Consider the following 27,848-nt stretch of genomic DNA (forward strand, 5'->3'; position numbering starts at 1 on the left):
TTGACCTCAACACGTACAAGGTCCCCTTATGTCCACAGAGTGAAGATGGACTTCAGAGTCCCAGAAAGAATTTGATCTAACAACGTACTAAGTCCAAGGAGCAGCCTCTCCTAAATCCATCATGAATTCTGGTTTCTACTACCATGGTCTAAAGGCCACTGTACCTGAGGTTCAGTGGTGATATTCCTACTTGCATCAATATCCTATTTCACAGTTTGCATGGGAGAAACAGGAGAACAAAAGGAAGAATTCTGAACTGAATAAAGGAAAGTAAGTTGATTTTTAAGGTTGTGCACTTGTAAAGAATTCCAAAGATTTGTAGAGGAGAAACTGAAGAAAATTTGAAGGAAAAAAATCTCTAGTACCTCTAGATTCTACCTCTGCCTTCTGTGAAAGAAGGCTGCAGGAAGAACAGTTTCAAAAAAGATAAAGGAATGAGAAACTTTCCCCCAAAATCCTCCCCTCCTGCAAATTTCCCTATTACTTTCAACGGCACCACCAAATTCCCAATCAACCAGGCTTGCAAGCTTGATGTCAACTGAAACTCCTTACTCACACTCATCCCACATATTCAGTATACTGCCAAGATTTTTTTTTTATTTCTATCTTCACATCTCATCTATGCCCCCCCTCTCTTCACTCACATACCTGCCATCTTGGTACAAGCCATCATCACCTCTCATCTGGATAATAACCTTCTGGTTGGCCCCTTTGTCTGTGGTCTCCCCCTACTCCAGTCCCATCCTCCACTCAGGTGCAAACTTTTGTAAAGTACAAGTCTAACCACATCATGCATCTACTTAATAAACTACAATAGTTCCCTATTACCTCCAGAAGAAAATATACCTACTTTTCCAGTGTTCTAACACTTTCTTCCTCTCTTCCATATAATCTGTGAACCAATGGGACTGGCTTTCCTGCTGTTTCTCCTACAAAACTCTCTATCTCCTGACGACATGCATTTTTTTACCGGCTGTCTCCCACACTTGATATGCTTTCCCTACTTGTCTCCATCACCTACTTTCCATTAAGTCTCCGCACAAATCCCACTTTCTGAAAGGGACCTTTCCCTTCCCATCTTCCCTCTCCCCTGCCTCTTCCCACCCTCCCCCCTACAATGCCTTTTCTCTGAGGTCACCTTCTATTCATACTATATATATATATATCTTATATGTGCAAGATTTTACTTCTGAAGTTGCTGTCTAACCCCATTAGAACGTGAACTTCTTAAGGCAGGGACTGTGTTTTTTGTCTTTCTTTTAACTCCTAAACATGGTGCTGAAGAGCTTAATAAAAAAGTTTTGGTGAGGGTAGCTAGATGGCACAGTGGATAGAGCACTGGCCCTGGAGTCAGGAAGACCTGAGTTCAAATCCGGCCCCAGACACATGATACTCCCTAGCTGTGTGACCCTGGGCAAGTCACTTAACCCCAAACATCTCACCGAAAAAAAAAAATTGGATAGGAAAAAGTTTTGGTGAATGAACAAAAAGTCATTTATTAACCAAGTACTATGTGCAAAGAATAATACTAGGTGCTGAGGAATGCACATAGAAAAGAAAGACAGTTCTTACCCTCAAGGAGCTAAATTTTAATTAAGAGGTACAATACCTCTTGTATTTCAAATGCAAGTCAGACAGAAAAGTATCATAGTCCTTAGGACAGAGAGGCAAAACAGATGGCAATACATGTTCTTTAATCTTCCATTAATAAAACTGTATCAATTTATAGTGTTGGATCACCTGACAGTGTCGAGGACTTTTGCAGCAGGAACTTTTTTTGGTCTTTGATAGTTTCAAATGTTGAGGAGGCACAAACTATATACATCTGGAGAGGCTGCCATATCATATTCTTATAAGGGTTAAATTCCTGGACTATGGCTCTAAGGATCAGGCTTGAAGCAGTATCGGTTATATGGGGGCGATACTTCCCAGATTTCTTGGGTTTACATGCCTGGTGGTGGTATTTGGTCAGGGAACTAGTGACAATGAAGACTACAGGTCCCTTCTCCACAAGGTTTGCTCCCCTTGATGATGGCTTTGTTGAGCTGGCTGGAAGAAGGGTCTATAGATGCTATTATGGAATAGTTCAAGCTAAAAGAAAGATAGTTGTGTGGAACTTTTAAGTATATGCATGATAACTTGCTGTGAAGAACCTGGATGCTTAGAGGAGAGGTATAAACAGTCACAGGTAAAATTTTTTAAATTAGACTGAAAATCTTAATCAGCATGGAAATATCTCTGCAGAAATGTGAAATGAGTATATGATGCCTGCATTAAAGCTACAGACTTAAAGTAACTATCTGTGTTCCAAGTGAAGGCTACTTTCCATCTGGGAAGAAAGGTGAAAGGTATCAAGGATTATCTCTCCACATCCTAGGTTAGGGAAAATGATGTATTTCTAAAAGAAATAAAATCAGTTCTTTAATGAGAGAAGGAAGAGATGTCAGGCAGAAGGGGAAATTTCATTCTAGTCAGGAAGTTGGAGAATCAAAGAGTGTCATCCAGAGAAGGAAGGGAAGGAAAAGGACAGGTGCCTCTACTCGGCAAAAATAAAAACAAAACAAAAACAAAAAAGCCAGTGAACATCCTCATTAAGAGAGAAAGATGTTCTGATGTATCTTCTAAGAAATGATGTAAGAAACCCACACATGCTGCCAGATGAGAAATCATACAATGAGGGATAGAAAGAAGAGAATATTGGCAATTTGGTGATTCTCCACTCAAAGATATTAAGACAGCTATTACTTGACCTAATAACAGCAAACAGAGAGGATTACTGTGTTCCTAGGGCATATAGCCAAGAGATAAACAGAAACTTCCCAGGACTCAACAAATCTGGTGAGTTCTACCCACTTCTGCCAGGAGGAGCCTAAAAACTATTACCAAAGATTATGACATCTTGCACAAAAAACTAAGACTATAAGCCTGAATTTGGTTTAGTTTTTTTATGGTTTAGTTTTTTTCTCAGTGTTGCCTACTGAAGACAAGGTATGTAGGAAAAAAAAATTATTTCTGAAGTTAGTGAATAGTTAAAAAGGTAGTAATGATGTGGAAACAGTATACTGTATTTGGACTTCTGAACCATGGCTTAAAATACAGAGAACAGACTCCTGGACAGTAGTGCAGTACATCAAAAATGCATTAAGAATATGAAGTAAGAATAGTAAAAACACATTTGCCTACTATCTTGAAAATCTAATGAAAAGGCCATTACAATAAAGAAGTTGAAGTGGAATAGAAAAAATTATCTAAACCTGCCAAGCTAAACACCAGAGACAACTGCAATGAAGGAAGATGAACAAGGCTGAAATACACAGAAATTTATAAGACAGAAACTAAAAAAGGAGACAACAGTAAAACCTGTTATCTCAAATATCTATACACAAAGACCAAGAAGAACTAGATGTTCACATACAAGGAGGCAGATTTGATCTCATAATTGTCACTGAAATTTTTTCTTCATCTAACAAGAAGTCACAATTTTATTGATAGAACCAATAGAAATTTCAAACTGGGCTGCATGTAACCTTCTCTGAAACACTGAAAAAAATGTCCTTGTCTCCAGATTGTTACATTGTTAATTTCACAATAGCATTTAAAATATCATTACATAACTGTGAAGCTCAGACAACCTTTGCTTTAGATAGATTTGCTTGGCACATGACCAATTCAATGCCCTTAAGGTCCACACTTGTTTTTATCAACCTCTCCCTCCTCACTTTTTTCTTACACAATTGGTGTTTGTGTATTTTCCTATATGACTGATGCGGCTTCACCCTGAACTTTAAATTTTTCAGCAGCAGCTACCTGTGCCTGAGAAAGCTCCTTAATCTTGACTTCTCCAAAGACTATGTAGCTATTTTTTGAAACTAAGCTCTTGTGGACATCTAGCTCTGTGATGACAGAGGATATTCTGAGATTCTGGATGTTGACTCTAGTAACCCCTGTCATTTCCTGAAGTCCTAGTTTGGACATATCTTTTCATGCTTTCTTTTCACTTCAACTTTGTTTTGCTTTACTGACTGGTTCTTCATCGATCTCAGATGCTGCTGCCAGCTGGGCCTCTTGCACGGCTGCCCTGTACAATCCTTTTCCCTCAAGCTCTGGTACTGATTCATCACTATCAGGTTCCGATCCAGACTCTAACTCAGCCTGGGGCTGTGGCAACTCTTGCTCTGTGGTTAGGATAATTTCTTCTGATTTACCAGGCATTTTATGAGGGGAACACTGATCCAAAATGGCTGCAGAAAGAGATCTCATCACTAAAATTTGTGATAAAAATCATGACAGTAAGGGCTCTGGATTGGGATACATTTATTCAAAAGAAACAGAGATGAAAAGGGTGCATGGGAGAGACAGAAATATTTTTTAAGAAGATAAACTTGGGGCAGAGCCAAATTGGCAGTAAAAGCAGTGACTTGTTTGAGCTCTCCCCCAAACCCCTCCAAATACCTATAAAAAATGGCTCTAAACAAATTCTAGGGACAGCTAGGTGGTGTAGTGGATAGAGCACCAGCCCTGGATTCAGGAGGACCTGAGTTCAAATCCAGCCTCAGACACATAACACTTACTAGCTGTGTGACCCTGGGCAAGTCTTAACCCCACTGCCTAGCCAAAAAACAAAAAAACAAAAAAAAAAAACAAATTCTAAAGCAGCAGAACCCACAAAAAGACAGAGTGAAACAAATTTCCAGCCCATGATAACCTGGATGGTTGATTGGAAAGGTATACTGCGCCAGGCTGGGAGAGAAACGCAGTTCAGCACAGGCACGCAGGCCACAGCGAACCTGGAGTAGGCCTCAGAGGACTGAATCGGAGGCAGCTGTGGTGGTTTCCAGACTTCTCATCCCACAAATACCGAAGACAACTTAGAAGGTCAGTGGGAAAAATCCATTTCTGCCGTGAGAGAGAAGCGCGGGGTCCCAGCCCCACTCCCCAAGTTTGGCCCTGGGGCAGCAGCTGCCTCCTGAGCTTCTGGCCCACAGACTGAGGGAGAATCAAGTGGCTGCTCAGAGAGGGATTGCAGGGATCTCTCTGCTAGTGCAGGATTCTCTTGCTTTGCCCGTGCCTGGATCTGGGTCACAGTTCTAGGTGGCAGTCCTGGGGTGAGGAGGAGATCTGGTGTGGTGGAGCTTATAATGGCTGTGGAGAAGAAATCCTCCTCACAGTTCCAAAACAGAAAAGAGCACTTTTGGTGGTCATTCATAGACCAGAGCACAGGCCAGGAAAGGTGAAAACACCTCGCCCTTGAACACAGCACCTTGGAAGAACTGAAAATTTACAGGTCCCTTGAAGTATCTCTGAAAACAGCTGCACAAAACCCCTAAAGGTTGGGACAATACATTCTCCACACCGAAAACAAACCCTTACCTTAACAAAGAGTTTATAACTCAAGTAACTGGCTAGGATCATGAGCAAGCAGCGCAAAAAGAGTCAGACTATGTTATCTTACTTTGGTGACAAAGAAGATCAAAACACACAACCAGAAGAAGACAACGAAGGCAAAGCTCCTACATCCAAAGCCTCCAAGAAAAATATGAATTGGTCCCAGGCCATAGAAGAGTTCAAAAAGGATTTTCAGAAGCAAATAAGAGAAGTAGTGGGAAAACTGAGAGTGATGCTAAAGGAGACCCAAAAAAATACTGAAGAGAACAACACCTTAAAAATTAGCCTAACCCAAGTGGCAAAAGAGGTCCAAAAAGCCAATGAGGAGAAGAATGCCCTAAAAAGCAAAACTGGCCAGATAGAAAAGGAAGTCCAAAAGATTACTGAAGAAAATACTTCCTTAAAAATTAGAATGGAGAAATTGGAAGCTAGAGACAATATGAGAAATCAGGGCACTGTAAAAGTAATCCAAAAGAATGAAAAAATAGAAGAAAATGTGAAATATCTCATTGGAAAAACAACTGACCTGGAAAATAGATCCAGGAGAGAGAACTTAAAAATTATTGGACTATCTGAAGGCTATGATCCAAAAAAGGCCTAGACATCATAGGAAAACTGCCTGGATATTTTAGAACCAGAGGGCAAAACAGAAATTGAAAGAATCCACCTATCACCTCATGAAAGAGATCCCCAAAGGAAAATTCCTAGGAATATTGTAGCCAAATTCCAGAATTCCCAGGTCAAGGAGAAAATATTGCAAGCAGTCAGAAAGAAACAATTCAAGTATTGTGGAAACACAATCAGGATAACACAAGATTTAGCAGCTTCTACATTAAGGGACTGGAGGGCATAGAGTATGATATTCTGGAGGGCAAAGGAGATGGGACTACAACCAAGAATCACCTACCCAGCAAAACTAACTATAATCCTTCAGGGTAAAAAATGGTCATTCAATGAAATAGGGGACTTTCAAGCATCCCTGAGGAAAAGACCAGAGCTGAATATAAAATGTGACAATACAAGACTCAAGTGAAACATGGAAGAGGTAAACAGGAAAGAGAAATCATAAAAGACTTATTAAGGTTGAACTGTTTACATTCCTGCATGGAAAGATGATATTTGTAATTCATGAGTCCTTTGTCAGTATTAGGATAGTGGGAGGGAAAAAAATTATATGCATGTATAGATAGATAGAGGGCACAGGGTGAGTTGAAGATGAAGGGGTGATATCTGGAAAATAAAATTAAGGGATGAGAGAGGATTATACTGGAAGAAGGAGAAAGGGAGAAGTAGACTGGGGTAAATTATCTCACATAAAACAGACAAGAAAAGGCTTTTACAGTGGAGGGGAACTAGGGGAAGGTGAGAGGGAATTAGTGAATCTTATTCTCATAGGATTTGGCTTAAAGAGGGAATAACATACACAACGGGGTATGGAAATCTATCTTACCCCACAGGAAAATAAGGTGGGAAGGGGACAAGAGAGCAGGGGGTTGATAGAGGGGAGGTCAGATTGGGGGAGGGGACAATCAAAAGCAAACACTTCTGAGGAGGGACAGGGTCAAAAGAGAGAAAAGAATAAATGGGGGTAGGATAGGATGAAGGGAAATAACGTGACTACTATGGAAGTGTTTTGCATGACTACACATCTATAACCTGTATCAAGATGCTTGCCTTTTCAATGAGGGTGGGTGGTGAGGGAGGAAGGGAGAAAATTTGTAACCCAAAGTTTTAAAAACACAGGTTAAAAATAAAAAATAAAAGAAGATAAACTCATATAAAAAAAAAATCTAAGAACAAGACAGAAGAAGCAAAGCAAAGAATAAAAGTTCTGGGGCATGGGGGATGGTGCCTCTGGCCTTATATCCTCCTTCAGTTCTCCCTTCTTACCAGGAACTAGAACCAAGACCTCCAGCCTCCTGTAAGTGCCCACATCCAGCAGTGTCCCCACTCCATTGCTTCTGCACTCATCAGTCTGGCATGTGCTGGTTCCTTTTCCCCCAGGCCCTGTCTCCACAGCACAGCTGGATCTGGCATTCTTTGTCAGCAGAGGTTCTCTAGATCTTCCCTGACTCAGACGCCCAACTACCCTCACTGTCCTGGGGGTTAAAAGTTCCTGTGGCTGGGGCTGAGGCAGCCTGGGAACCCAGCCATAAAAGAAAGAAAAAGAGAAAAAAAGAGAAAAAGAAAAAGAAAAGAGAAGTAATTGCCATCAAAGTTTACTATAGACTACCTGGGCAGAAAAATGAAATAAATGAGCTCAGGAAACAGATCACAATCTTAATATAGTACACACATCACTAGATCTCTCCCTGCAGAACAATTAATAACTTTTTTAAACTTGCCTTAATAATAAATTCAGTCTTCAAAAGATGGAAGGACCAACAAAGGGAAATTTGAAACGGTATCAAATTTTTACTAATAAGAAAAAAGTGGTTGTTGGTATGGAAAAATAAGACTTACAACCACTACGTCAAAGGATCAGTGACAGAAGAAAAGAAAGCAAAGGCATAATCTTACATACACTCTAGATTTCTAAGAAGCAGATTTCAAAAGGCTCAAAGAAAGGATAAGTAGGATCTACAATGGAGAAGAGAGAATTCTGGGAAGACGGCAGAGTAGGTCAGAAAATTTCAAGCTCGGAGCAGCTAGGTGGCGCAGTTGATAAGAGCACCGGCCCTGGAGTCAGGAGGACCTGAGTTAAATCCAGTCTCACATACATGATAATTACTAGCTGTGTGATCCTAGGAAAGTAACTTAACCCCAACTGCCTCACCAAAAAAAAAAAAAAAAAAAAAATTCCAAACTCTCAAGATTTCCCCCCACAAAAATGATGAAATAGTGCCTCTGGGTGAAATAAAGCAGTAAAAAATAAATAAGAGTAGGGGCAGAACAGGGGTCCTTCTGGGACAATCAGAGAAGACCTGAAGAAAAATCCCAGGATGAGGTTTGGTCCCTGTGAAGAATAAACATCTCTAGGCTAGGTCCTAGGTCTGCTTAAACAAAAAGTGACAAGCCCTGGGGTATCTGGGTTGCCAGGCTGCATCAGCCCCAACCACAGAAACTTTAACCCCCAGGACAGTGAGGGTAGTTGGGCATCTGAGTCAGGGAAGATCTAGAGAACCTCTGCTGACAAGGAATGCCAGATCCAGCTGTGCTGTAGAGACAGGGCCTGGGGGAAAAGGAACCAGCACATGCCAGACTGATGAGTGCAGAAGCAATGGAGTGGGGACACCTCTGGATGTGGGCACTTACAGGAGGCTGGAGGTCCTGGTTCCAGTTCCAGGCAAGAGGAGAGAATTGAAGGAGGATCTAAGGCCAGAGGCACCATCAGAACTAGGGGTGATTACAAAAAACTAAGCTATCACAAATTTTTTTTAAAATGCACAGGCAAAAGAGAAGGAATTTAACCACAGAGAGTTACTATGAGAACAGAGAAGACCAAGGTTCATCTTCAGAGTAGGATATTGAAGCAAAGAAACCCTCTTCTGCCCCAAAGAGTAACAGCAAATGGTCATCTGCCCAAAAAAGAATTCATAGAAGAACTTTAAAAAGATTTTAAAAATCAAATGAGAGAGATTAAGGGGAAAAAAAAGATCCAAGAAAAACAAGAAAATTATGAAAAGAAAGTCAACCAATTAGAAAAGGAGATCCAGAATCTTAAGGAAGAAAATTACTCCTTAAAAATTAGAATTGTACAAGGGGGAAGCCAGTGAAGTCATAAGACATCAAGAAGCAATAAAACAGGGACAGTGAGGTGGCATAGTGGATAGAGCACCAGGCCTGGAGTCAGGAGGACCTGAGTTCAAATCTGGCCTGAGATCAGACACTTGACAATAGCTGTGTGACTCTGCGCAAGTCACTTAACCCCAATTGCCTCACCAAAAAAAAATAAGAAGAAGAATAATGATAAAATATAAAGAATGAAAAATAGAAGAGAATATGAAATATCTCATAAGAAAAACAACTGATCTGGAGAACAGATCAAGAAAAGAAAACATAAGAATAACTGAACTACCTGAAAGCTATGATCAAAAAAATAATCTTGATACAATACAAGAAATCGTTAAAGAAAATTGTCCTGAAGCATTAGAACAAAAGGGGAAAGTAGAAATAGAAAAAATTCACCTATTATTACCACCTTAAAGAGATCCTAAGAGGAAAACCCACAGGAGTATTATAGTCAAATTCTGAAACCCCCAGCTCAAGGATGAAATATTACAAGCAACAAGAAAAAAATTATTTAAATATGGCAGTACCACAATTAGAATCACACAAGACCTAGCAGCAGAGACACTAAAAGACCACAAGTCTTGGAACACTATATATCAAAGAGCAAAAAAACTGGGGTTCTGGCTGAAAATATCATACCCAGCAAAGCTAAGAATAACCCTGAATGAAAAAAAAAATGGACATTTAATGAACTGTGACTTTCAGGACACTGTTAAAAAAACAAAACAAAACTGAACTTAATAGAAAATTTAATATACAAAAGTCAAGAGAAATACAAGGTACATACCAAAGACTAATTACAAGGAATTCAGTAAGGACAGATTGTTTACCTTTCGTGTGTGTAAAATATAAAACATATATCTAAGATTGTTATTAGCAATTGGGTAGTTCATAAGAAACAGTGGGGTAGATCTAAGTATGATATGACTATAAAAAGTAAAACCATATAGGAACAGCTAAAAAGAATAATTATCTTATACAAATGAGGGGCAAGAGAAAGAACTGACACAGAGGAATTAGATGGGGAAGGAGGGCTGGTAGTTCTGGAAACCTACTTTCAACAGGAATGGGTTCAAGAGGGGGGCTAGGTCAAGTAACAGAAGTGCAAGGTAGAGGGTAAAAATAAAGTAGAGGAATTAGAAGTGATAAGAAATAAGAGATACGCACAAACATAAAAACAAAGATCAGAAGTAGAATTTGTTAGGGAAAGTATAGGTCTATGTATGTATATATGTATGTATGCGCATATATATATATGCATATATATGTGTGTGTATGTAAGTATATGTGTATCCATATCTATATATAAATATATCTGCGCTTAACCGTAGCCTTCTGTGGGGAGCAAAGGAGGAAGGGTGAAAAAAACAACAAAATAAAAAGTGCACAGCACAGAACAAAAGAAAATAACAAGGAAGCAAAGAAAAGATGGACAGCTCTCAACACAACACATAGTAATTATGTAGGCTTTCTTGAAATGAAAATAAATTTATTGTCATATATTTTGGATCCTCTCTTACATTCTGCTGTACATGTGACATGCTTTTTTTTCTTACATATTTAAGTTTATAATACATTTCTCTTTCTTTTCTTATTGTGTATTTGAGTATTTAAAAAAAATTTTTTTTTAAATTCTGCAATGAAAAGTCCAGGAAAGGGGCAGCTAGGCGGCACAGTGGATAGAGCACTGGCCTTGAAGTCAGGAGGACTCGAGTTCAAATCCAGCCTCAGACCAAACACTTGACACTTACTAACTGTGTGACCCTGGGCAAGTCACTTAACCCCAACTGCCTTAAAAAAAAAAAAAAAGTCCAGGAAATTAAATTCTAAGGAAATGAAAGTAAATAACTCAAACAAGGAAAAAAATGGGAGTTGTCTGAAGAGAGAGACGTGGGTAGACAGAAACTCAGAAAGCAATTCAGATTTTTTTAAAGATACAAACAAAAGAGCAATGTGAAGGCAAATAATAAATGATAAATATAAGTGTGAAATGATTCTGTTAAAAAAAAAAGTCAGGAGTATTTAATCTAAGATTAGCAAGTGGTAGCAAGAGAACATCAACAAAGGGGGTTAGGTTTTTTCCTTCCTTTTTTTAACTGCATTAGAGAAAAGAGAAGAATGAGAAAAGGGATAGAACTGGTGTTTGAAGCAGATCAGATGATAAGTAGCAGCAGAAAGAAGGCACTGCTGTTTAATTATTTTACTTCTGTTTTCTTTGGCAAGGCTAATAATTGAAAACACCAGAGCAAAAATGGATAACAGTAAGCTGATAACCAAGATAAGGAAGGAGATAGAAACAGAGTACCCAGTTGTCCTGGATGAACTCCAGTCATTTGATCTAGATAAACTATCTAGAACTGACAGATGTAACTGCTAAGTCACATTCAGTTTTGTCTGAAAGATCATGGAAAACAGGAGAGGTACCACTGAATTGGAGATGAGCAAATGTACCAGTTTTCAAAAGACAAATGAAGAGAGTGAAAACTACAGGCCAGTTGAGTTTGACTTCCAATTCGCTGGAAAATTCTAGAATGGATATTTAATGGAATGGTTAGTGAAATCTAGCAAGAGAGGTCTGATTACAAAGAACCATCACAGTTTCATAAAAGACAGGGCATGCCAAATTAACTTTGTTTCTTTTTCTGACAGAGTTATTATCCTGGTACATCAGATACAGCAGATTTAGCAATGCATCACATAAAGAATTTCATACTATTCTCGGTAATATAATAAGATGGATGCCAAACTGGTTGAAGGCCACATTCAAAGAGTAGTCTTCCAAGCCCAAAGGAACAAGCAAACAAACCCAGGTTCTTTAACTTTTTTCTAGTCATGGCCCATTTCACTGTCTGATGATGCCAATGCACATCTTCTCAGAATGTTTTTTAAATACGTAAAACAAAATACAGAATATTGCAAAAGAAACTAATTATTTTGAAATACAGTTATTGATTTTTTTTAAATTCACAAACCCCAGGTTAAAAACCTAGTCATAGTGATTGCCCACATTCCTAGGATGATGGCTCCAAGACGTCAAGGCAGAACCACTCAGCATCCTAATATATCTATTAATCTCTACTATCCCAAGGCTAGAGAAACGCCCACTAGCTATTACTCTTCTACCTAAGAGTCAATTACTCCCAATAATCACTTCCACTGATTATCTGAGTCCCATCTTCCTCTGCTCTACCCCCTGAATGGCCCTCAGTGTCAGTTTTGGGGGAGAAGTCAAGTGACCTGCCCACAGTCACAGCTAGTAAGTATCTGAGACAGGATTTGAATTCAGATCTTCCTGACACTAATTCTAGCACTTTTACCACCATATCACCTACCTGCTTCTTATGCAAAAACCATTTTCCTCACCAAGCCATAGAAACTCTTTCTCCCTCTATACTTAGTGTGTATCTACTTTTTCTTCTCTCATTTACCTCTCAACCTTTTGCACTCTGGTCTCCAACCTTGTCACTCATCAGAAAATGCTCAATCCAAAGTTACCAAAGTTTTCTTAATTGCCTAATCTGATGATCTTTCACAGTCCCCACAAATCTTGCCTTCTTTGCAGCATTTGACATTATTAATGATCACACTCTAACCTGTTTCTCTTACTTACTGATATTTCTCCTTTGCTATTCATAATCCATATTTTCCCCTAACTGGGTATGGGGCAGCGAAGTGGCAAAGTGGATAGAGCGCTAGGCCTGGAGTCAAGAAGACCTGAGGTAAAATATGGACTCAAACACCTTTTACACTTGGGCCTCAAACACAAGCCAGGCAAGCTACTTACTTACTCCTAGTCGCCTCAGTTTCTTTATGAATAAAATGAACTGGAGAAGGAAACGGTATACCATTCCAATATCTTTTGAAGGCAACCCCAAAAGGGGTCACGAAGAGTCAGACATGACTCAAATGACTGAACAAATATAATGACAGGTATTTGGGGAAATTAATTTGAATAATGAAATCACATTGCTCATAGACAGATAAAACATTTATTAAGTGCTTCCTACGTAACAGGCACTATGCTAAGTGTCAAAGATTCAGACACAAACTGGTAGGACTGTTCCTTCCTTCAATGAGCTTACAGTCTATCTTTGAGTCAGACATGACTGAAAAACAACTGAACCATAACTGGGTTTACTCCAAGAGTATCTTGGTTACTCTTCTCTTACTATATTCATTCATTTAGTTTCCTCACCAGAACCCACAGGTTTTATTATTTTTATTTCTATTACTACAGGATCTATATATCCAGCCCCATTTTCTTCCCTCAACTTCAGTACCACATCATCAACTACCTGTTCAACATTTCAAAGTGAATGACCTGTAGGCATTTCAAACTCAACATGTCTACAAAAGAACTCATTATTTTAAATGTCACAATGATGGGTTTTTTGTTTTGTTTTGTTTTAATCTCAAAAGAAACTTGCTTAAAATAGCAGGGCACCCTAAGAGAGAGAGAGAGAGAGAGAGAGAGACAGAGAGAGACAGAGAGAGAGAGAGAGACAGAGAGAGAGTCAGAGAGAGACAGAGAGAAAGAGAGAGAGAAGAGACAGCAAGTGTCAGGCAAGTCAAACTATCACCACCACCACCACCCTGCTCCCTACCTCTACTCAGAGATGATGGAGATAGTCCCAGACCCTGGCCCCCAAAGATTTGGGAATAGCAGTGACTCCCAGCAACCACATTTGATTTCATCCCAGCCTTCACAGCCACCATTGAAGGGAAAATACATTTTGGAGAATGGGATCCACCCTGGAACTGTCACAAATCTAGGGCAGACAGAGGAAGGACCTACACCTATGGGTGGCAGTCCAGAAAGAGTGGTGGTGGTGGTGGTGGTGGTGGGCGGCCCTATCCTATGCATCCAACAAGGAGCACATTAAGAAGCAAGCAGTAGCTATGTAGCTCTGACACCAAGAGTAAAGCAAGGTCTCATTTCCAGAGTCTAACCTAATCTGAAGCTTGCAGAAGAATAAGGTGGTAAAAATCTCAACCCAAAGGAAAGTTTACAGTTCTTTCTGAACAAGCAGAGCCTTCTGATAGTAGCTGAATCCAGACCCAAACTCAGATCAGAAATTTGCAGGGATGAAACTATGGTGGCAGAAATCAGACTTTACTCTGGACCAGACCACTTTGGGAGCATTGAAAGCTCGCTGATTCCCAGCCAGAGCTGCCTCTGACGGCATGGAATAACCCAATACTCAATAACTCAAGAAAGTAGCAGCATGAACAGCTCAGACATTCCCTCCAGAAGTGTGCAGAGCCTGGTTCTAACATAAAGTCCAAAGTAAGAAAGCAGGCTAGAAAAATGAGCAAATGAAAAAAGAATCCTACAAATAGCTATTATGGTGACAAATGCTCAAGACACAAAACCAGAAGAAGACAATGACTCAAAAACATCTACAAAGAAAGCTTCAAAGAAAAACACGGCTTGAGCACACACTCAACTTGAATTCCTAGAACTCTTGCTTCAGCGTGAGTTTTAGAAAGAACTTAAAAAATGATTTCATAAATGAAGTGAGAGCAGTACAGGAAAAAATGGAAAAAGAAATGAGCTATAGAAGATTTGGAAAAGGAATTAACAGACTGGCACCAGGGGTATCCAAGTAACAAACCTGCACAAGAGACACCCTAGTAACAAACTCTCTGAAAATTAGAACAGATCTAATAAAACCCACTAAACTCCATAAGAAAATGAGAATTACTAAAATAAAGTCAAAAGACTGAAAAGAAATGCCAGACCCCCATAGTTCCACACCAGCAGAACATCAAAAAAGTATTAATAACCTTGAGATGACAACGTTAAAATTTTACCAATAACTGAGGTAATTTGCATAGGTTAATGAACTAACCCCAAGGTAGCACAGGTTAAGAGTTTGTTCCCTTCAAAACCCTATAAAAATGAGAACTCAAACTCCTGACCCTCCAAGCACTCTTCTACCTCCATCAGGTCCTACTGCCCAGTGATCCCCACCCCAGCTCTAATCCATGGTTATGTGAGTGATAATCTCTGCTTCTTTTCCTCCCCATCCTTTTCCCCAAGCTACCTATCTTCTTTCACCATCCCATCCCCTACCCCCATGACATCAGCCTCTGTACCTCTTTCAGCATTTGTCTTTGTCTTTATGAAGTTTTTTTGCCCCCATGCTCTCTGTACTTTCTAATTCAACTCTGAGTTTTGAATTAAATGTTGGCTAAAGAGTTCTCTTTATCAATCCTCTACATTTCCTTCTACTCTTTGGTCAATCAGCTATTTTTGTTTCTGTGTTTAAATGAAAGTAGGGAATGGAATTACTTAGTTCATAGGATTAGGCAGATATATCCCAAGCAAAGACAATGGCTCTGCCTAAACCTTGATGCTCTATTTTGTCTCCTGTGCTATAAAAGGTCAAGCACTGGTACCATAACTGATATTTGTAAGAACTATAAAACTCTATGATGAAATAAATTATTTAATTTAAAAAATAAATCATTAAAAACTTACTGCAGCACTACAGCCAGGGAAATTGAAAAAAGTATCAGGCCCATGTCTCTGTGGCATCTGATTAAGGACTGACAATAATTTAACCGCATGTCTTGGCTGAGGAAACAATAAAATAGAAGAACTGTCAGTGTACCCATACAGTAATAATATCTTACATGCCACGTTAGCCAAAAGACCATTTTCCAACCAAACAGTAAATTAATTTTAAATCAGTTGCTAAAATTTCTTTTAGAGAAACATTCAATTAACATTAAAAATTTAAGTTTATAGCTCTCTAGAGACAATTTATTGAACTACAAGCACTAATGTACCGATACTTAAAACTTCTCTATCTCATTACAGCTTACCCAGATTCCACTTTCTCCTCGAAGCATGCTGAACAAAAGCTTCAACTCCTTGACAGTGATGCTGTAGCTTGCAAGAACCCCCAACATATCAACTAGGAGATCTTCAAAGGAAAATAAAGTTATTCTGAACTTTAGTTGCAACCCAGAATCAGTCAAAGCAATATTTTTATAAAAGAGAAAATACGTTCATTAAAAAGTTTCATTAACAAATTAGAATATGAATACCTATAAATATCCATTATAACAACATAGTCATTTATTGAATAGCCACCCTAATAAACAGCAGAAGCACAGGTAACACAGGCATCAAGTAATGATTTATTATGAATAATATTTTTTCATTACAAATTATGTCCAAAAGTGCTTCTAGAAGACTAATATTAGCATTGTCCTTTCTGAGCATATACCAACAATTATAGGAAGAAATGCATTAGGATATTTTTGGTAACGGGATTTTAACATTTAACCTGAACTAAGAATTAACTATGCCACATGCACAACTTCTTTTCTAAAGTAATGATATGCTCTGAACATTATGTCTTGGTACAGTCTGATTTCTTCACTTCCAAAATCTACGAAAATAATGACTAATTACATCAATGAAGTTCCTTTAAATACATAGTACATATCATAAGGCAACCAAATAATGAAAAAAATTACACATTTATTGTATTAACTTTTTTATTGGACTTTATTTTATATGCACATAAACAAACTTTGAAAAGCTGATGGTAATGCTCAATTAGATTAAACAATAAATATTTTCTAAAACCTTTCCCAGAAATCATATCTCTTCATATATAATTTGGGGGCACATTTTTATTTAATAATATTTTTACTACGTATGTAAAAGGCTCAAGGCTCTGAATTGTTTCATATTTAGCCATCCTCATATCAACAAATAATTGACCCTTAAATGAATACATACAAAGCACATATTATTTGAGAATGGAAAATGAATAAGGAAATTTTAATGGCATAATGAATGAGTTTCTACAAGTTTTAATCTTACACAATGCAAGTGAAATAATCAGAATTACCAGTTGAGTGTTCATCCCCTGAGTCATTCAAATAACACAATCTGGAGTCTTTTGTTGAAGTACCTTAAAGATCATGGCTAATGTGACATAGTATTAATCAATGCATTTGAATAATGACACAGGTTGGTTTTGAAGTCTTCTTCCTAAAGTTGTACAATTTGACAAGCACTACAAAAATGTTCTAAGTGTGAAGGGTAGTAAATGAGTATTTACTAAAAATTTTAATTTAATTTTAAAATAGAGATCAATTTACACAATGTAGAAATGGAATTTGTAAAAAGAAAAAAAATTTCCGCAAATTCAGCCATCAATGCTTTTAAGAAACTGAACTTCTCTCTCCTCTCCTAAGGATGTCACACACCAAGTGAATTACTATTGCTATTACATTTATTTATTACATTTATCAGTTAAAATATATTTGTTAACAAATATATTTTAAAAGAACACTGAATGGGATAAAGGAGTCAGAAGGTCTAGGTTTGAGTTCAAGCTCTCAACACTTAGTATCGGTGTGACCCTGGACAAATCTTTTAATCTCTCTGAGTCTCAATTTTGTTATATCACAGGGTTGTTGTGAGTAAAGCACTTAGTAAGCTATAAAGTATTATATAAATGCTAGTTACTATTTCCTTCCCATTTCAGTGTCTGATACAGTTAACGATTTGATACAGAAAAAAACAACATGACTTTTTTTGCGGGGGTGGGAGGCAGCAGGGGAGAGAAATAAGGAAGGTAAATAAGTCAACAAATTTTATGATATAGTATTAAACCATATCAGAGTATGAACTTTTATACTGCTATCAATTTAACCTCAAAAAGGAAGAGTCTCTTAAACATTAATTAAGCAGCAGTGACCTAAAAAGCACGCTATTCTACCTCAATGCTTACTCCGTACTCTTTGAAAAGAGAAAACACATTTCAAAACTAAACTTTTGTTTGCAAAGATCAAATGATATCATGTAAAACCTGCAATAATGCCAGTTTACATGCAAGAACTCTTTTGTGATAACTGCTAGAATATCCTGAGAACAAGTGCCATGTCTTCTTTTCGTCAAATAATTGTTTTTATTTGATATTTAACTGGTATCAGCCACTCCTTTAGCTTGATCAATCAATGATCAGTATAAAAAAGGAGATATTTTTAATCATCCTAAATACAAGCATGTATATCTGCTTAAAAGACACCAGAAAAGTCAGTTAACTACTAATAAGATAAAAACTTTTTTGAGTAAAATGAATTTTTTAATTAAAACAACTCAGCATCTTCTTATTTTTCCTATCAAATATTATGTTTCCCAAATGGATAATCTCCTCATGAAACAGATTAAAATCACAAAGGAAAACGAAATTATACAACCTATAGCTGATGTACAAAATATTATTTATACCCAATTTCCAAAAAGGATTTGCAGAGATTTAAAAATCTAAAATGTTATATAAAACAACAATTTAAAATAACAATTTAAAGCAAATAAATTAGAATCAAGTCATTTATAAATGTAAAAGAAGATAAGCATCAGGTTCAAAAGAAAAAAAGTTGGCAGACAAAAAGTACTTATCATTTCTTCCTTAAAACACCACTGGGAAATGAAAAGAGATTACAAAATTCTTCGTCGTCTTCTTCTACGACAGAATTTCACTAGATTACCATGAGGAAAGGATATAGAAGAAGAATCCTGACCACTTCCGAATAATTTTTTTTAGTTCCATGGATCATTAACAAAGTCTTAAATTGGTAATAAATACAGCTGTGTCTGTGAATGTTTGATTTTTTTTTTTAAGCTTAAAAGAGAGACACCAGATTTTTCTGGTATAGAAAGTGAAACAGATATTGTAGAGAGTCATATATGCACTTTCAAGCTTTTATGGCAGTCATTCAGTGTAAAAAATTTACCTGTCTGATCAGTTCTCAGTCTCCTTGGCTGTATCATCCTCATTTGTATGGCAGAACTTTTTTTCCCCCTTTAAACCTAATGGTTATCTTCTCAAGGGCCCTGGAAACCTGTTCTCTCTCTACATCCTCTCGGTGACCTTACCAATTCTACTGAGTTCAATTATCACTACAGTTAACTTCTAGATCTATACAAAGCTCTATTCTGTTTCCTTAATTCCAGTCCCATATTACCAACTGCCTACTATACATATCCAAGAGATATATTATAGGCATTTCAAACTCAGACTTATCTAAAAGAAGTCATTACCCACCCCCCCACCCTCCGAAAAAAAACTCTTTGTAATTTCCCTATTTCTGTTGAAGACACCACAATCCCTCAAGTCAACAAGGTTCTCAATTTCAGTCATCCTCAACTCCTTGCTCTACTTCGCCCCATATATTCAAGCAAATTGCTCAGTCTTGTCAAATCTTTCTCCATATATTTCTCATAGCTGTCCCTCTCCACTGACACAGCCATCACCCCAGTTCACATCCAGGTCTCACCAAGTATTGCAATGGTTTCCTGACTGGTCTCCCCGACTCAAAATCTTCATTGCTCCCATCTGTTCTCCACACAGCCACTAAAGTGTTATTTATAAAGCCAGCATTCCCCTATTCAAACTCCAGTGGCTCCTGTAGATCAAATATCAACTACTCTTTCTGCATTCAAAAACTTCCAAAACCTATTTCCAAACTCAAGACTTCTTAAACACTCTATGTTCCAGACAAAGTCATCTTACTGTAGTTCCTTACATATGACATTCCATCTCCAGTGTCTGTGCCTTCACACAAGTTGTTCTCCTACGGCTACAATGCTCTCCCTCCTAGAATCTCTCTAGTTTCCTTCAAAGCAGATCAGACACTAGCCGTGATCTTTCTTGGTCCCACAGCCACTAGTGCCCCCAACCTTTTCTTTTGCATATACTTTGTGAAGATATGTGAACATGTTGTCTCCCTGATAAAACAGAAGCTTCATGAGAGTAGAGACTATTTCATTTTTGCTTTCTATCCCTAGTGCTAAGATTCAATTCTATTAAAAACACGCTGAAATAGTCATAGTTATGCTGAGAATTTTCTAGAAGCTTGGTAAATATTCATTGTTATAAAACAGTTGTACGTTATAAGATTCAATTCTATTAAAAACACACTGAAATAGTAAGCTTGTTGCAAAAAATTTTTAGTTTTTTGTCTGATCAGAACAAAAATAGCCAACTTTGATATAATACCTTAATGTTTACCAATTATTTCAACCCCATTTTTTCATTTGATCTTCACAACAACCCTATGAAGTTATATATGATATACATTATATATACATATATGAAGTCCCCATTTTATGGATATATGTGATTTGCACATGATCACATGACTACTGAGTACAAGAGGAAGGCTTTAAAGCCACATCTCTCCTAACTTCAAATGCAACATTCTCCAAGTCCACTACACCACCCTAACTCTCAACAGTGCGTTGTATATATTGAATATTGAGAAGCAGGTTGGTGGACTGGGAATTACAATATTGATACAAAAAAAATGGAATAGAAAAACATCTTATGTGTTCTTAACTAAGTACCATCAACAATTCACCTATCTCCACCAAATTATTCAAAATCTAATGAAGAAAATGCTTTCAATTTCATGACTTCCTTTTAAAAATAAAATACAAATATTGTTCCATATATTTCAAATGAATCTGCATAATTTCAAATAGTAAACCTAATGTGTTTGAACCTTTATGAATATTAAAATTATACATTTCTCATGTAACTCATACCTGCAATCATGTCATCTACAGTACTCATTTTCAGCAATACTTGCTCAATTAAGCCAACTTCAGTGCTGGTCTGCAAATTACGGACACTTTTTCGTAGAATGGCAGTAAACATGCTCCAAATTTCCGCTTGACATGTTACATCACAATGCTCCAAAAGCTCTGACATGCATGTTATACTCTCAGCATCCTGGATTATAAAGTTCATCTCCAAATCGAATTCCCCACCAACAAGCTGAAAAGAAAAATAAAAACTATTACTCATAATACATAAAATCTAATATTACTTCAAAAAATATCACAGATCATAGAAATAGACTGAGAACTAGAAGGAACCTCAGAGGTCATCTAGTACAATCCCCTCATTTTACAGATACAAAAACGTGGCAGAGCCACAATTTGGACATTACTCTTTCAAATCCTGGACCCGTTCTACTACACCATGCTGTAACACCCTATTATAAGAAAGTATAAAAATGCAGTTGGTTCATTAGTTCATACAGAAACAGCAAGTGCCTATCATGTTTGCTGAAGGGGATATGAACTTCAGACACATTTCCAGTCCCTAAGGGAAGGGATATATATTAGTCTAATATAAATTAAAACATCAAAATGTAATGACTTCCCTCCATCCCAAAAAAGCTACATGATTTTTAAAAGTTTCTGTATGTCTTACAATCTGCAGGAAGGTTCAGTTTAATATCACAATTGCCATAAAACTGTTAAAATTTAACAGAAAATAAATTATAAAAACTGTCACTGGATAATGCAATATCTCCAGAAATATGACTATTCTATAGTTTCTACTTTTTCTATTGTAGTAAAATCAAACAAATGGATATTTCAAAGCCATAGGTAGAAATGAATTGAGACTGAAACAGAAAACATGAACAGAACAGGAAAGGGGAATATAGCACTCTTTCAATAACTTGAGTCTACTTTTTAAAAAACTTCTCTTGCTTCTCTGCCTTGCTCTCTCACCACTTATCAGTCTCCTTTTACTAGATCATCATCCTTATGAATGTACCTGAAGACCTTTAACTAGATCCTCTATTCTCTCTATACTATCTCTCTTGATGACCTCTCAGGTACCATTAGTACCTGAACAAGAATCTCCTCTATAATATATCCGACAATATATCCTTGAAGGCCTCAACTGAGAAGAAACCAACTACCTTCAGAAGTAGCCCACTTCACCCCAGAATAGCCCCTATCACCAGGAAGTTTCTCTAGATTTCTACATTTTTCTCTCCACAATCTGTATTCATTGCTCTTCATTCTGTCTTTTCAGGCCATGTATAATAACAAGTCTAATTTCATTCCCCATGACAGTTTACCAAACAAGCTGCAAAGACAGATATCACATCCATTCTCATCTCCTGGCTAAACATCCCAGTTCCCTCAAGTTGTCCTAATGTAGCAGGAACGAGGCCCTTTAGCATCTTAGTTGCCCTCTTGCAGATGTTATTTGGCCTATCAGCATGCCTCCCAAAATGTGCATCCAAAACTGAATACAACACTGTACATGTGGACTGAGACATTTTCCCCATCTGTAAAATGAGAGTGTTGAATAAGATGGCCCTCTAAGGTCCCTGGAAAATCAATCTCTTTAACTCTTTTCAATTTCCCTAAGACAATTCCAAGCATTATAATCACAAGTTCAAGAATCCTGATGTACCCCAAATCAAAAAAAGTAAAAACTGAAAGAATAGTACTCAACTCTCAAGACTCCTAGAGATCTTTTAACCATCTTATTTTAACCTCACAATGCCCATAATATAAGTTTATTGGTTATGTATCAACATGAAAACTTTTACCATTGGTTCTCTATTCTATTATGGTTCACAGGGGAATGGTTGATAAAGACTATTTTTTTTCCTCAAATGCCATATTGATTACAATACTCAAGAATCTAAAGCAGCTGTTATTTCTTACCATAACAAATCCAAACCCTTTTATTTGACCTACATTCCCCCTCAATATTTCTTATCTCACCAAAACCACTCTCATTATTCTATGCTATGGATTCCCTGATTCTATCAACTTGATCTGCCTGTCACAAATGATTTTTTCATTTCCATAACTGTGCATTTGCCATCCATGCTATTTAAAAATTCCTATTTTTTTTATTTGACTTTACAACCTATCCCAGTAAGCTTTCTCCCTGATAAGCTTCATTTTAATATAGCTGCTCCCTTTCTCAATATGCCCTCCTCATACAGACTCTATTTGTACTATACTAATTTGCACTCACTTTATATGTTCCGTTTAATAAAAACAAAATTCAATAAGTATTTATCAAGTGCCTAACCCTATGGAGGGTACTGTGCTATCAGAGAAAGAAATCTAGCTAAGACCCAATCACTGCCCCTACCCTGGGCAAGTTTAATAAGAGAATAATGATAATACCTGTAATTTGTATGCAAAATTATTTGCAAACATCTTATCTAGCAGACACAAATATGTAATTATAATACAGAGAATTATATGAGCATATTCAAGAGTAGAGAAAAAATGTTATGTGAAACTTGAAGGGAAATTATAAATTATAGATCTAGGAAGATCCCATTACTTATTACATTACTATGAAATCCAGCATGGTCTCTACTGTGCCTCCTAGCTGCCTCCCAACAGACAGAAATCGTTAAGTTAAAAAGAGGAAAGAGAAAAGCTTAGTTTTGGACAAGTCTGAGGCACTCACCAACAGCAACACAAAAATGTCCTAAAGACAGCTAAAGATACATGTATGAAACTCAGAATTGATGCTAAGGCTATAAATATAGCATTTGGGAGTCAATCACACAACAATGATAGCTGAAAACAAAGGAATAGATGAGATTGCCAAAGGCAAAAATATAGAGAGAAAGAAAAAAAGCCTAAGAACAAATGCAGAATCTTTAATCACACCCAGAGACCAAAGAATCAAAAAAAGTGAAAAAGAAAAAGGGGCAGCTAGGTGGCACAGTGGATAGAGCTCTGGCCTTCGAGTCAGGAGGACCTGAGTTCAAATCTGGCCTCAGACACTTGACACTTACTAGCTGGGTGACCCTGGGCAAGTCATTTAACCCCAACTGCCTCACCAAAAAAGCAAAAAAGAAAAAGAAAAGAAAAGAAAAAAGTACAAGCACAGAAAAAGCATAAGCAGAGATGTAAAATAACCAAGAAAGTGGTATGTCTCTAAGAGACTATTCAATAGGATAAGTTGGCCAATCATATCAAAAAGCCACTAAAAGGTAAAAGAGGATCATTACCCCCCCCCCCAAAAAAAGGTAATTGTATTTGATACTGAGGTAGACACGGAAGATCTCTGGGATATCAGTTTCATAAAAGTGAAGCCATAATGTGATAAGGAGACAAAGTAATGGTCAATGAAGACATGGAAATATTAGATAAGATACAGAAAACTTTTTAATTAAGTTTAGCACTGAAAGGGAAAAGCAAAATGGAACAGAAGCAGGATTCCACAGATGGGTAGGCAGATAGAGTCACTTAAGAAAGAATAAAAATGCATAAGAGGAAATGATTCTCTCTCTCTCTCTCTCCCTCTCTCTCTCTCTCTCTTCTTCATTCCATGTTAAGATTTTTCTTCTCCTAAATATTACCTGTACTATACTTATGTAGTATAAGTATAATTCTCCCCAGTAGAATACAAACTATTTAAGGACAGGGACTATTTTATTGAATCTTTCTATTCTTAACACCTATCACAGTGCCAATTTTGAATTGAACTGAGGTGGCAAAAGGATTGATACATGAGAAGTAGGTAATCATCTTCTGTAACCAGAGGAAAGAAAAAATAGGTGATGAGGTTGAGAAACTATGAAGATGAGGGCTGATGGAACTCACATAAGATGAGCTCAGGTTTTCCAGGGAGATAAGAGACATCTCTAGGTACTCTAGAGTACTTAACTGGCTGTGTTACCAGTCACTGAGCTTCTCTGAGCAGTAGTTCCTTTATCTATAAATGGGGATAGTAATGCCTATATTACCAACCTCAGAGTTATTGTGAGAATCAAATGAGATAACAGATATAAAGAGCTTTGTAAACTTTAAAGTCACATATGGGTCAACTATCTACAATAAAGATAGGTAATGGCACCATGGCTGGGGGAGAGGGGAGAAGGTAAGGTTTGAAAACACTGTCAAGCAGTGAATGCACAGATAAGATTGGATACCCTAAATCTGTAGGAGATAAAATCACCTCAATTTCACAATGGCGCATACTATCTCTGGAATAGAAGCAGAGAAAATGTATAGCAGAAGTTACTCAGGGATGAAAATTCACAGGTCCATAATGGCAGGTTGGGAAGTATCAAGGAACTGTACAAGTAAAAATCTATGAATGTGGCAGATCAAGAGGACAACATGACTTTGTAATTGTAAATTAAATCTTATTTCTGTATATAGTGCATGCCAAATAGAATAAAATTCTAAGTGAGACTTCCACGTCATATGAAAAACAAGATGGCCCAACTAGAAGTTTTCTCTGCTCATCACAACCATTCAAACCCCTCCGAAACAGAAATTATGAGCCAAAGATAAAGCAATTTTCAATTGTTTCCATGGTCTAGGATACCCAGAATCCAAAGGAAGGTTAAACTGCCTTTCTTTAACTTGGAAACTGAGTGAATTCTTTCAGGACACTAGGACCTGCACATCTGTTCCTCATCATTTCAGGTAGCACTCCAATATTCTTGGGGTCCAAAACTCATCACCAATGGCGAAGAGAATGTCATCTAAGTGAATTTTTTCACATTTGAACCACTCTCCTAAATCTGACCTCAACAAAAGGACATTTGAGTAATACAAGACTATATTGCATTCACTAGAAATGGAGGAAATTGAATAATGTATTCTGAAGAGTATTGGAGCTCAGGATGCAGCCCAGGGTGACCTATCCTACAAATCTGAGCTTAACAAAAAATGGATGTTCAATAATAAAGAAGAGATTAAAACATTTTTAGAAAGAAAAATAGGACTTAGATGATTTCTCCTCAAACATCCCAAACAACAGAAATCCAGGAGGAGAAACAGAGTGACAACAGAAAGACCAGGGAGATATTTCTTTCTAAAGCTATGTATCTTTTAAAAATCATAATGCTATGAGAACAGAAATTGGTTCAGGGACCACAAACAGAAAATACAGACACAAATGGGGAGTTAGCAATGAAATTTTAAATAATGAATGGGCCAAAGAACAAATCAGAGAAACAATTAGTAACCAGGTAAAAGAAAATTATAATGATTATACAACATACCAAAATTTCTGGGAGGCTACTAAAGCAGTCCTCATAAGGAAAAGCATATCCTTACAATCATAGATTAACAAAGTAGAAAACGAACTGAATATGCATTTCAAAAATTAGAGAATCAACAAATAGAGAAATCTAAAACAAACACAAAAGAAGAGATTAAAATTAGAGGAAAATGGATAAATTGGAAACATAATAACCACAGAAATATAACCAAAACTAAGAGTTGTTTTTTTCAAAAGACTAATAAAATTGATAAGCCCTTAGCAAATCTGATTAAAGACAGCAGAAAATCAAATCAATTAAATAGCAAATGAGTAAGGTGAAACCCTAGAAAACCCAGAAAAAAAAATTAAAATAATCAGAAGACTTTATGCCCAGTCTTATGCTAATAAAACTGAGAACACAACAGAAATTGAGGAATATCTTGAAAAAATATAAAGTCCCAAACTAGCAGAAGACCAGAGAGAAATATTAAATAACCCAATCTCAGAAAAAGAAATAAATCTAGCTATAATGAAACCACCAAAGAAAAAACTCTTGGATCTGACAGATCCCTGAGAGAATTCTATCAAACTTTTAAAGAGCAGTATAAAAATAGTTCATGTAAGTCTTCAAGTATCTCTGTATGCATCACAGGCAAAATTTTTTACAGCCAAGTAATATTCCATTATATTCATGTCCCACAATTTGTTTAGCCATTCTCCAGTTAATGGACATCAACTTTGTTTCCAATTCTTTGCTATCATAAAAAGTGCTGGTATAAATACTTTGGTGTATGTGGAGACTTTCTTCTTATGAATGGCCTCTTTGGTAATAGTAAAATCTTTAGTCATTTTATTTTCATTATTCTAAATTTCTTTCCAAAAAATTTATCATAATGAACAACTTCAATAGCAAAGCATTAATGTGAATAATCTGCAAAGTGTGAGGTAACCCCTCAGAGTTCTTTCAATTTGCAAGTCTCTTATTATTAGAGATTTTGAGCATTGTTTCATATAGTTAACAGTTTGCAATTCTTTTGAGAACTGTATGTGCAGATCATTTGATCAATTTTCTATTGGGGAACACCTTTTGATTTTATCTCTGAGTATGTTTATACCTACATACATTTGATTGTTTATATATCTTGGATACCAAAGCTTTATCAGAGAAATTTGATACAAAGATTTTTTTTTCCCATTCTACTACTTCTCTTTTGATCCTAGGTAAATTAATTTTGTTTGTATAGAAGCTTTTCAGTGCCTTGTAATCAAATTTGTTCACTTTACCTTTTGTAATCACCTCTAATCTTTGTTTGGGTAAGAATAAATTTCCTACTCATAGCTATGAAAGGTGTATGATCTGCTCCCTCTTCTAATTTTTTTATGGTATGATACTTAATATTAAGGTCACATGTGCATTTAGAATACATTGTGGGAAATGGCATAAAGTGTTAATCTAAGCCTAATTTCCATCAGATTATTTTCCATTTTTCCCAGTAGTTTTTATCAAATAAGGAGTTCTTTTCTACATAACTTGAGTTCCATTGTTTCTGAATCTCCCTTATCTAATCTATACCATCGATCCTCTTCTCTCTTTTTTAACCAAAACCAAATGGGTGTAAAAATTGCTACTTAGTAATTTGAGGACTTAAAGTGCTATTTTCCCCTCTGTCTCTATTTCTCTTCGTTATTTCTCTTGATATTTTAGATCTTTTATTTCTATAAATGAACTTTATTATTATTATTCTATCAAGTTCTCTAAAGTATCCCTCTGACAGTTTGATTGGGTTAGCATTAAATTTGGTAGTACTATCATTTTTATTGGCACGATCCAGCCTATAAGCACTGGATATTACTCCAGCTATTTAAGGTGTTCTTTATTTTAAGGAGCACTTTGTAACTGAATTTATGTGTTTGAAG

General features: G+C 36.8%; 1 protein-coding gene and 1 pseudogene across 5 annotated transcripts in view; both read right to left on the reverse strand.

Moving 5' to 3' along the window:
- The window catches only part of NBEA (neurobeachin), a 769,899-nt gene that overhangs the window by 655,720 nt on the left and 86,331 nt on the right, over positions 1-27,848 (reverse strand). For all 5 annotated transcript variants that reach the window (XM_027877685.1, XM_027877686.1, XM_027877684.1 and 2 more), the window contains exons 2-4: positions 20,696-20,927; positions 15,949-16,049; positions 15,602-15,697 (exon numbers count right to left, since the gene is read on the reverse strand). In XM_027877685.1, the coding sequence (XP_027733486.1) occupies positions 15,602-15,697; positions 15,949-16,049; positions 20,696-20,927 (429 nt within the window). The remainder of the gene's footprint in view (positions 1-15,601; positions 15,698-15,948; positions 16,050-20,695; positions 20,928-27,848) is intronic.
- Positions 3,570-4,212, reverse strand: LOC114054487 (annotated as a pseudogene).

This window comes from Vombatus ursinus, unplaced genomic scaffold, assembly GCF_900497805.2.
Source record: "Vombatus ursinus unplaced genomic scaffold, bare-nosed wombat genome assembly UNPS02014813.1, whole genome shotgun sequence".
In the NCBI taxonomy this organism is placed as follows: Eukaryota; Metazoa; Chordata; class Mammalia; order Diprotodontia; family Vombatidae; genus Vombatus; species Vombatus ursinus.